Here is a 12,055-nt window from a genome sequence, read left to right as displayed (position 1 = left end):
CTTGTGACTCCGAACACTTACCTTGACCAGTTGCCTCCTGCTCTTGCCGTCAGAGCCAACACAGTCGATGATCTTGGGCAGGTTGACTCCTCCGGCCAGGTGATACTGGGGCACGAAGGATCTGACAGTCACCAGGCTGTCATAGCAACCAGATGGATCCACCTATTTGCACGAAACAAATTGTGTTATTTTGCACAACACTTGTCAAAAAATTTTTTTCCAAGTGTTGACAGAAAAATAAACAACCCAAGCTGGCTTTCTTCTAATAGGAAAAGTTTTTTTTTCCTTTTTTCCTTAGTTTGCTTGTTTTTTGATGTTATTAACAGAAAGACACCATTTGAGGGTAGATTATTGTTGGCTAGCTTTTCAAATCACTTCACCACCATTATTCTGTGGATCAAAGTCAACAATAAATGAAGTACCACAACAAATCAAAAGTTTAAAAGTAATGATTGCTTTCTAGTAGCCAAGAGTGAAGCAAGACAGGTACGGCCAACTAGCTAACCATTCACCTAGCTAAGCTAAGGCTAGTAAGCTAGCTATAACTTAGCAAGGCGGCGTGAAAGCTGTTTGTTGCCTCGTAATGTTAGCTGATAAAGTCATTTGCAAACAGTAAGCTAGTAGCATCAGTGGTAGAAGAAGTATTCAGATTACTTACTTAAGTAGAAGTAGTAAAACCACACTGTGAAATTACTCCACTACAAGTAAAAATCCTGCATTCAAAACTTTCTGAAGTAAAAATACAAAAGTATCAACATTAAAATGTACTTAAAGTATCAAAAGTAAAAGTACTTGTTATGCAGAAGGCACCCACTCAGATTGTTATATTTATTCCAAATATATTACTGGATTATTATTATTGATGTATTATGTAAGCATAAAAGTTATATTCTTAACATACTGTTATAAAGGTTTAATTTAAACAAATGTCACTTTAATTACTTCACTATCATGTTTTTATGTTAAATCTTGACATGAAAAGTAACTAAAGGTGTCAGCTAAATGTAGTGGAGTAAAAAGTACAATATTTACCTCAAAATGTAGTGGAGTAGAAGTATAAAGATACATAAAATGGAAATTCTCAAGTAAAGTACCGGTACCTCAAAACTGTACTTAAGTAAGGTACTTGAGTAAATGTACTTAGTTACTTTCCACCACTGGTTAGCATGATACATGCACATGATAACAACATAGGGTAGTAAATCACATTCAGTCTCCAATAAGTTCCCGTCACCATTCATTTCCCTGAATGGTCTTGGGCCCAGATTATAGTCAGAGTTACTTCAGATTCGGATTTAATTTGACTTTATTAATCCCATAGTGGGGACATTTTTTTTTAAAACTTTTTTTAAACTTTTACGTTATGAAGCATCCAGACCCCTTGGTTCACCTGGTACAGGTTTACTCAGTGTTCCCAGGATCAAAACCAAGCAAGGTGAAGCTGAATTTAGTTTCTCTGCTCCTCACCTGAACAAGCTCCATGAATACCTGAGGTCTGCTGGAACAGTCGGCTCATTTAAAGCATGACCGAAAACATCACTGTTTATTTCAGCTTTCGCATAAATACAATAGATATCTTTTAAAATCATTTTAATTGCTTGTTTCAACCGTTTTTATCATCTTCTAAATATACTTTTACTGTCTTAATATTATATTCTAATTCTGCTTTTGATGCCTATTTTAATATCATGTATTTCTATGCCCCTGTAAAGCATTTTGAATGACCTTGTGTATGAATGATGCTATACAAATAAATCCTCCTTGCCTTGCCTTTAGGTAACCATCTTCCAGAACTACATTACATCTTCCAAACACAAATTATTATTGATAATAAACATTGATACGTTTGATTATGTTTCACCTTGATCTCCATTGTGGGGATGACAACCTCGTCCAGGTCTTTAATTTGCATGATGGGCTGATCAGCAGGGATGGGAATAGCCTCTACAATAAAACAATGACACAAAGGATGACTCAGCAGCTGAACATATAATACTTAAGTGTGATCAAACAAAAAGGGCCAAATAATGGTCTAATTTTGTAGCATCAGGATAAATATTGGAAATCCAATATATTATTCTTGATTTTATTCATCTTTTTACAATATAATTTGAACAAAAATTAAAACAAGGGAAAAAATACAATTATACACATGTAGACATGCAATAATACCCATGCATACTGTATAAACTAACAGATTTGCATACATATGGAAAAAGATTTAACCAAAAAAGGGGCATTTTGGGGAAAACCCTTTCTGCCAAATTCCCTTAAATTTATTTACTTGAAACTTCAGGGAGAAAGTGATTCTTTCCATTACAAAAAATGTATAAATTATATTGTACCATTCTCCTATAGCTTAAACCATTTCCTTCAGTAATGGCCTTTTTGGCAGCAAAACTAATGTTGTCAAATAGATATTTTGTTTTCATATTTATGGATATTGAATGAAGTACTCCAAAACTATAGTCCCAAATATAGATAGTAATTCTGTGTGGATTTTACACCCAAAAGAATGTACTTTTACTCACTCTTCTCAGTCTTATGCCTGCTGGCGTCCATGTAAGCCAGAGTGATGTAGGCATCACAGAGACGTTCGATCCCTCGGATCATCTCCCCTCTCTGTTTCCTGATCGCATTGATTATCTTACGGGCCACATCTGAACGCTCCTGCATGAGAAAAAACTTTACTTGTTAAAACAGAACTGGTGTTTAAAAGAGCTTTGCAGAAGGTAAGAAGGATAAGAGTTTGCATGCTTGCATTTTCACAAGACTGATATAGAATAAACTAGTGTCGAATTAAACTACTGGGTGTATAAACATATCATGATTTTATCCAGGAGAGAAATGTGTGTTTAGGAGCTTATTTTTTTTCTCTTTAAATTCCTTTTTCAAGAATTAGTGTCATGCTCAAGCTACACATGAAACAGAGAATGATCCAATGACTGTCTCACCAGGTCAAACTGTGAGGGCTGTCGTGGAGCGCTCTTAGACAGACGGCTCTTGCAAAAGTTCTCGTCTTTGTTGGCGTTCACCAGGGCGAAGATAATGAAGAGTGTGTGGTGAGGGTGCTCCAGAGATGCTCGGCAGATCAGCTGTGAGGAGAGAAAAAAAGCAAAGTAGTTATAGAATCCATTATCTGCATCAAGCAAAAACCTTATGTTTGCTACACAGTTGGATATGTCAGGAACTGAGTGACACGAGTTGGGCTAATTTTACATTTAAAAAAAAAAAAAAAATCAGATGACATAGAGCTGTTAAAGTGTATTAACCCTTTGATGCACAACATGGGCCCAAAATGACCCTCATTCATTCCCCATGTTATTTAATGCTTGCTGTGTGTTTCTGTGCTCTATCTTTTGATATCAACTTATTTTGTGATTGAATATTTCAAGTATTCTTTAAATATCTTGTTTTTGATAACAACAGATCATTATTTACATTTTTCCTCTCATACTTTATGAAGAAAAAAAAGGTTCTGTATTATTACATGGCTAACTACTTGGCTAAGTAGCTTGCTAAGCTAACTACTTAGCCAAGAAATTAGCTTAGTAGTTAGCTTAACAAGCTACTTAGCTAACTACTTAGCAAAGAAGTTAGCTAAAAAATGGATATGTGCCATTTTTGACCCACGTTGTGCATTAGAAGAGTAGTGACACAAAAAGGGATTTTAATAAAAATATGAATAAAGGAAAATGTAAAATTAGGATGTATGATGATCAAAAACAAACTAATTGAGGAAAACCTGGAATAGTGAATGATGAAAATAATTAATTGCAAAGATATAGAACATAAAACCTCTGTCACTGGGTCACTTTAGACCCATGTTGTGCATCAAAGGGTTAAAAATGTAGCATTACGTCGTTGAGGACATCGTGGAAGCCCGTATCCTCCGTGATGACAGTTGCCATCTTGGTTCCCATGCGAGCTGCCAGCTGATACATGAGAGGCAGAAACTTATAGGACGGGATCTGCTTTACCCCTTTCTGAAACGCACACAAAAAAGTGAAATTTAAAGTTTTTTAGCTTCTATGTTACAGAATGGCTTTTATCCCAAGTTGAAAGCATCTGGAGTGTGTTTTACTAGCCTTCATCATGTCGTTCACGGCCTTAACGTCGGCGTTCTCCAGCCAGAGCGAGGCCAGGCGGAACACCCAGGTGTCGTGCTCCTCACCTTCTTCCAGACACTGGATGTAATTCTCCACCGCCTTACACAGGAAACGCTGTTTGTCCGCCTGCAGGTTGGACAGAGCCTTTTCATCCAGCTCCAGCTCTCTCTGCACCTTTATTGTGTACCTGTGAAGTCAGAAGAAGAGCACATGTATCTATTAATCGATCCCAAATGCTTTTTATTTGTTAATGTGAAATGCAAAATCTTGCCGTGTAACAAAAACATGATCCAGGGTCTCTGCAGGTTTCAACAAGTCAAATCTTAGACTTTTTTATTATTTTTACCCTAATGAATACAATTTAAGACCCATTTCACATCCATATTGGAAAAAAATGTGGAACAATACTTGCTGATTGAAAGCGTTTGCTGCTGGCACTTTATGACGATGATGCACAATGTTCCAAGTTTCAAAGTTTTCTTGCAGAAGTTGCAGTGTGCTTCAATTTTTTTTCCATCCAGCGGTTTCAACTATGCATTAAATTGCTCGCTCTGTAGCCACAAATTGTTGAACTTGCACTTACCCATCTTACACGAAGAATGTGGCTTTGCTGTGGGCTTTCGTTTAGTTTTCTCTGTTGCTATGCTAGCCTTTAACACACCGCTGCACGCGCACAGCACACTAGCCGGTAGTGCTCGATAAATTCTGACCGGGCTGCACAGGTACTTAGTTCCGTTTTGTAGTTATGTTATAGCATCTTCAAAAATTAAAACATTTAAAAGTGAGACTGAAGTTTATGCATTTCTTTTAAATTAAAGCAACGTTACTATATTTTTAAGACCTTTCAAAATCATATTTAATAAATTTTTCGAGATTTTGAGAGAATTTTAGACATTTTAAGGCCTTAAATTCAAATTATTGTTATATTATATTTTATATTATATTATTGATTTTAGATGTTCTAAGTCGATCAGACAGCTGCAGCTCATTCAGAACACACAGAATATACTTTTATATTTTTTACATTTCTGATCTTCTGACTCCTCTCGTTTAGCGATATGAGTAGAGAATTTGATATTTTTAGCAATATGAGTAGAGAATTTGATATTTAATTTATCAGCTAGCTTTCAATTTTAAATTTTATATTTGAATGTACTTCTTTATTTTTTCCGAAATATTTTATCTGATTGTTTATAGTCTGAAATTTGTATATTTGAATGTCATTTTATATATGTCTCTTTTAAATGCTTTTAATGTTTTGTGTAAAGTACTGAACTGCCCTGTTGTTGAAAGGTGCTATACAAATAAACCGGCTTGCCCTGCCTAAGACTTTTAAAGACCCCATGGATCCCCTGTGATCACAGACCTGTTGGACGTCACTTTACGCTCTTTCATCAAGTCCACTTCTTCTTTGGCCTTCTCCAGCAGCGCCTGCTTGTTCTCAAACTCGGAGGAGGTCATGTATTTGTCGATGCTCTGGTACTGAGCGTCAGAGAAGCGGGCCAGAGACAGGAAGGCCTCGGTCCGCTGACTCTGCAGCCTCGAGTCCTGAGCTCCTGATTCCCCCTCGATCACCTCCACTGCCTGATAGAACGGCACAGAAGAGACTTTTTACAGCTTCTCTCAACTCAACTCAATTTGTAAAGCACTTTAAAAACAACCACAGCCGCAACAAAGTGCTGTACATAAACAAGCAAACAAGAAACAATAAAATAAATAAAACAGGAATTCACACTAAATTAAATAGTTGCATTGCTTTTTAAAAAAAACAAAAAAAAAAATTTTTAAACAAATAAATAAAAGCAAACCATAAAACACTAAAACAAGAGCAGAGTCTCATGCGTGGTTGAAAGCCAAGGAATAAAAATAGGTTTTAAGATGAGTTTTAAAAATGGACAGTGATGAGGCTTGTCTGATGTGCAAAGGCAGACAGAAGGGAGTCAAAATAAAACTGACAATGGAGCATCAGCAGCAAAAACAGAAATATAACAGAATAAAACAGAGGGCTAAGTCCAGCTGAAGCTCAGGAAACATCACAGAATGTGGGTATTATTGTACAGAAGCACACAGGTACAGGAAAACACACATATGAATAATTAAATTTTGTTCATAGCCCAAGGACATAAACTGTAAACTTGCAGGAGTTTAATATTTATGTCTTTGGGCCAATTCTTAATTTATCTAGACATAAATAATGCATGGGTGTGTATATGAGTGTAGGTGGCCGAACACTGTAATAACTCATTCATTTCTCTGGGGGATCCTGCCACGTGTGTGTGTGTACGAATGTGTGTGTACTTCATGGGGTTACACAGATTAGATATTTTAAGACCTTTTTGTTTCCTGTTTGCCTACTTTGGCGGCTTTTTCCACATATATGAAAATTACAAAGAAGCTTTATTTCTTTTTTAAAATATGTGAAACTGCATCCGTGACATTAAATGGGTAAACTGTGGGAAAACACCCCTGTTTGTATGAAAACCGTTATAATTTGGTGTTTTCCTGAGCAGATATCTGTTAAAATACTGTCTCAATACTGCTCACTGCTCATTTTTTTTCTTTCCTCTCACCCTCTCCAGGTACTTCTCCAGAATGACTCCGGGGCTTTCCAGGCACGTCTCAGCCAGCCAGTTACCACACAGCCTGAGGCACTCAGTGTAGACCGGAGCCACAGCAGGATTCATGTCCACCTGGTCGACAAGATATCCATAATCAAATGACAAAAAATTCAGCGATATATCAACTGAACTGCAGGCTGTTTAAAAATGTAAACAGGACCATGTGTGGGCACATCCAAAAATCTATGCAATCAGGTGCAAGACAATAAACACAAACTGACAGAAACAAACAAAGTCTGCACACTGAAATACCCTCCTGATAGTTTATTCTCAAATGAAGAGGCCTTTCGAGGAAGAAACTTTCGATCTCTAGACTCGTCTGGTAAACGGCCAGCAGGTTGAATTTACTATGTATGATATGTAAATAAATAAATAAATTTTTCTTTACCACATAAAATAACCATCTTCAGCTGAATCTCTGTACATGTTGTGATTATTCTATAGGCTCTTTTTGTCTGATCGTCTCTGTGGCACCTCTGCTTATTTATGATAAATACTTAACTTATAATAATGCTAAATATTCTTAAACAAAGTTATTTAAGGAAGCTGCCTTTTGAGCACCTTTGCACGGTCATATCATTGCAAAATCAGTGCAGAATCCACAAAGAAAATGTCTATTTTTCATTCCAGCTCAAATATTCACTTTATCAGCCAACATATTGGTACTCAGTGAACATTTAAAGTTGAGTAAGAAAAGTTTAATAAGCTCAATTTCAGGTCCAATTCCAAGCTTTTCTTCATTTTTCATTTTTAGATTATTTTTATTGAACACCAATCATGTATTTTTCAGATGTTGTTATATTTTGTGTATGTTTATAAATTCTCTGTCCTCTCCTTATGTTCTCTTCATAGCCTCAAGTATACTGTGATTGCCATCTTGTGGTTCTTTTGTGTTTTCTCTGCTGGCTGTCCACCGGCAGGTCATGACGGCTACTTATGCTGATTGCTGCCTGTAAGAAATGTTTATTTCTCCTTTGTCACGTTTGTCTGAAGAAGATCTTAGAGATTAAAACATTGCCTCTTGATTTGAGTATTAACTGTCCGAAGTCTGTTTCAATGTGCAGACTTTGCCCTTAGCCTTTGAACCCCCTATTGTTTTTTAAAAATATTTGTAACACATATATTTTCGTCAGTATGTTTTGTTTTTTTCTCTCTATTAATTAGCTTAACTAGGAAATTATAAAGTATAGAATATTGTATCTGTGTAACTTGGACGTATCATACGCAATTCCATGTTGTTTTTGTTTCTTTTCACAACCGTATTCTACATTGGAATACCTAGTTATTGCTGTGGTACAGTCTGTATTCTGACACATGTGGACACTTCATTTTTTCCAAAATAAATGATCAAAGAAAATCAATGATTTTACAATTTATGGCAATTGTAACTGTTATGTATACTGCACAAAGGTCATTTTGGAGTTCTCCCGAAGTTCTTCTTGCCATTATTATGCTGTTTCCAGATGCAGGGGAAAAAATGCCTTGAAACATATTGGGGGTCCAGAGGGTTAAAGATGTTCTTAAAATAAATTAAGGTTTTAACTAGGGCCGGGACTGGATAATAAAAAAAAAATCGAATTAATTAGAGGCTTTGTAATTAATTAATCGAAATTAATCGCATTTTAATCGCATATAAATATTTGACCTGAGAACAGTGAGAAGTAATTTTTTTTCACATGGATTTTAGTATACCATTGAACAAAAATATTGTTTATTTTTGCTCAAGTCCAACAGATCAGTGCAATTTGTGTCTGACCTTCTCCTCCAGGTTGTGTATCATCTGTCGGAGCAGACCCAGGGCCAGCCCCTGCTCTCCCTTTGCCCAGAACACCTGGGCTTCCTCCAGCTGCCACGACAACACAGGAGAAGACGCCCAGGACCCTCCACCACCGTGCTGCTTCATCTGGAAGACTGCCCGCTCTGCCAGCTGGACAGAAATCACAACAATGAGTATTTTGAAGTGCGCCGTTTTGACCATAAAAGACACAAACACTCACTCAGATGCTACCTGTGTGTTCCCAGCTTTACGAGCCAGCCGGCAGAGCTCCATGAGGTGGTCGGTGAGGACAGAGCTGAGGTACTCGGTGCTGTCGGGGTCTCCTGCCCTGGACATCAGGGTGTGCTGGGCCACAGAGCGGACGGCCAGAATGGGCTCCACTAAAGAAAAGTCACTGTCAGCGAGCAGCTGGGAATGCTGTCGCCACTGACTGCAGACGTCCCTCAGAGTCACATCTGAGAAAGGCCTGATGTAAAAAAAATGCATAAAGCAAATATTTATTAGGAATATTGCTAATAGATTCACTTCATCAGCCCAACACAACATTGCAGGAAACAGAATGTCCACACATGAATCCTTAAGTCTCTTTCCTGTGTTAATAACTATAGGCGCATTTCCATTATGTACTTTTCCCTCTAGTGAGCCGCTATGGGTGTGGCTTGGGAGAGAGGATCCGCCCAACTTCACCGGTCAGTGTCTCAGGTAGTGGCTCAGAAAGTACATGCCTCGGGTTGGTACTTTTCTGAGCCGTTACTAACTAGTGGATGCCGATTGGATACAGTTGAGGCGGTGACTTTGCGCATGCATGATTCATTTGCAGACTGGACGCTGAGGGGTTAACATCTCCTGCTCTATCTGCAGCTGGGAGAGACCGCTGGGGGAGGACTGGGCCGCTTGTGAGTGCTTTGGGACAGCGCTAAAAAAAGAGTGAGGTCTGAATAGTTGCTAAATATAGCAAAAAGTCTCTAAGTTGGCAACACTGCTTGCTACGTCGGTCTGTTGTCACATTCAAACTCTGTTTCCATACAGGCACTTTTGTAGCAGCTAATCAACAGAGGCCAAGGGGAACTAACTAGTGGGCGGAGCCAAAACATTCAGCCGCTTTCCAAAAAGTACTCAGTGGAAACACTTCCTTATATTATTATGAAAGTTTGACTGCTGATATCACCTTGAAAAGAGCTGTTTAACACTCTCCAGCTCTCTGATGCTCTGCAGGTTCCTGAGAGCTGGGTACAGAGAGGACACAGCCTCCAGGCTGCCTCTGCACAGCTCCTCCACCTCTGCACCCCTGTGGAAACACACCAGCACACAGATTATTTTACAAGTGGAGAACTGAATAAGAATTCAAAATTTAGTGTCTGAATGTCTGCCATACCTGGCTTGCTTCATAGTTTCATCAAATATAGAAAACTCTTTGTCCCTCAGCGCTTGCAGAGAACAAAACACTGATTCATGGAAGCTGGGTTTGGCTTTCTCACTCCTGATACAACAAATAAGATTTGGAGGAATACGAAAGTATGAGAGATTCAGAGATTTCCTATGATGAGTTACAGTTTTTGTGCAGCAGGCATAGCTCTCTCTGCTGAGTGTTTGGCCTCACCTCTCCGGCAGCTCACAGTCCCACTGCGTATTCCTCCAGGCGGCCTGGAAGCGGAGCTCTCTCAGCTCAGCTCCCCACTCCACTCCTTCACTCTCCAGACCTCTCATGTAGGTGGCAAGGATGCTGCTCAGACCGAAGTTCTGCAGACCCTGTTGGTGCAAACATTAAAACCTGAAGAGGCTGCATTTCACTGCAATAACAGACAAAAATGTTATTTCTTTTGAATATTTTACCTCCACAATTCCCACTTGTCGAGTGACCTCAGGCAGAGTAGAGTGAAGGTCGTATGAAGTCAGAGCCTTCCCCCACATAGCTTCGTGCTCATAGGTTCGAATCCTATGAATAAATGGGACAACATGACCTTTTTAGTTCAGATAATTACTGAATACTGCAGGGAAAAAGCAATGCAGGTCTCATTAATCTACTTATTGATTACCTTGTCAGTGGGCTGGTCATCGTCTCCCCGCCACAGCCGTACAGGCTGTCAGGCTCTCCGATGCTCCGATACACTTCAATCAGTAGCTCCTATAAAAACAAACAAAAAAAGAGAGATTCATTATTTCCATTAATAATCATGACTTTGCATTATATTACACACCATTTATATCCATTGACACTGTTGTGCCCAACCTCTGTAACGGTGCAATGCATGTTTAGCTTTGGTGAATAATTACTGGTTGTGGATTTTAGACTGGACTCACATTGTGTAATAAACTATCCAACTTTTATTTAGTTTTCATGTCAAAACAAAACCAAAACAACAACAATAGAGTAGACAGCATTGGTATTATACGGCACAGTTATATGTCCCCAGATTGATCACAAGTGAGTTTCCAAACAAAAAACAAAACAAAAAAAAAAAGGAAAAACAAGAGCAGAATAGACACCATAAACCATAAACACACCACAGCAGCATATTTGCCTCATCATGAAACATTCACATTATCATAGGCAAAACAATGGTTCCATGACTTTTTAAACTTCTCATTTGTATTATTAACTCTGGCTAACATGTGCTCATAAGACAGTATCTCTGACATAAAGTCCAGCCATGACATACTTTTCCATAGCCTTAGAATCAATCGGTTGGCTGTTACCATCCCAGTCTTTATTACGGCAAGGTCACACTTTGATGCTGTCGGCAACTTTGTGTGGTCAACAGGCCAACAGGTTACATACAACATAGGATACGTTCCCTTCTTAAAAACAAAATATAATTTCTCTTATATGTACAGGTTCCTGATACATAGAAATCATAGAAATAGAAAGAGATTTTCATTCTGTATCCATAGATATACATCAACATCAGTTTTCTACCCAGGCCCAATTTTTTAACATTTTCATGTATTAACATTATGAACAGTTCGAACATAAGAGGGAGTTTCACTTTAATTCTCTGAAGTAAAATAAATAAAGAAAAAGGGACATGCATACACATAGATAATTACAACAAGACAAAAACAAAAAATACTCAAACAAAATCTGATCTTAGGCCTATATGATCAACATACCCAGTCCATTTAGACCATATTCTAGAAAATTTGTCAGTCTGGATTTTGAGGGAAAACTATCTATCTTTAACTGTTTCAGTGGGACATTTTTTTAAAAACATGCTTAGTGTTGCTAACAGAGAAAACAAAACTGACCTGCAGGCTGATGTTGGTGTCTTCCATACTCTTCTCAGTCAGGCTGGAGATGGTGAAGGTCTGGCTGCTCTCTTCAAAGTTGATCTTACGTGTCGCTTTGGACTTCGTTCTGCTCATTTGGTACAGAACATACAGTGAAAATAAAAAAGGAAAATTGTATAAATTTTTTTTTAAATTAACCTAGTGATGTACATACATTGTTGTGATAATTAACCAGAGAAATCAAATAAACGCAAGTGTTTCTGTAAATGGGTCCATAATGAACAATATTTTATAATGCTTACTGTCTATAATAAATATGCTGT

General features: G+C 38.0%; 1 protein-coding gene across 1 annotated transcript in view; it reads right to left on the bottom strand.

Moving 5' to 3' along the window:
- atm (ATM serine/threonine kinase) overlaps positions 1–12,055 on the bottom strand; it is a 47,797-nt gene that overhangs the window by 5,234 nt on the left and 30,508 nt on the right. Inside the window, exons 40-55 of the mRNA XM_059330771.1 lie at positions 11,751–11,859; positions 10,541–10,629; positions 10,338–10,440; positions 10,105–10,253; positions 9,880–9,984; positions 9,673–9,792; positions 8,736–8,970; positions 8,484–8,654; positions 6,680–6,799; positions 5,476–5,693; positions 4,089–4,296; positions 3,861–3,986; positions 2,955–3,095; positions 2,532–2,670; positions 1,862–1,944; positions 22–162 (exon numbers count right to left, since the gene is read on the bottom strand). Of these exons, the coding sequence (XP_059186754.1) occupies positions 22–162; positions 1,862–1,944; positions 2,532–2,670; positions 2,955–3,095; positions 3,861–3,986; positions 4,089–4,296; positions 5,476–5,693; positions 6,680–6,799; positions 8,484–8,654; positions 8,736–8,970; positions 9,673–9,792; positions 9,880–9,984; positions 10,105–10,253; positions 10,338–10,440; positions 10,541–10,629; positions 11,751–11,859 (2,257 nt within the window). The remainder of the gene's footprint in view (positions 1–21; positions 163–1,861; positions 1,945–2,531; positions 2,671–2,954; positions 3,096–3,860; positions 3,987–4,088; positions 4,297–5,475; positions 5,694–6,679; positions 6,800–8,483; positions 8,655–8,735; positions 8,971–9,672; positions 9,793–9,879; positions 9,985–10,104; positions 10,254–10,337; positions 10,441–10,540; positions 10,630–11,750; positions 11,860–12,055) is intronic.

This window comes from Centropristis striata, chromosome 4 (assembly GCF_030273125.1).
Source record: "Centropristis striata isolate RG_2023a ecotype Rhode Island chromosome 4, C.striata_1.0, whole genome shotgun sequence".
Classification (NCBI taxonomy): domain Eukaryota; kingdom Metazoa; phylum Chordata; class Actinopteri; order Perciformes; family Serranidae; genus Centropristis; species Centropristis striata.
This window is presented reverse-complemented; position numbering and strand designations above follow the sequence as displayed.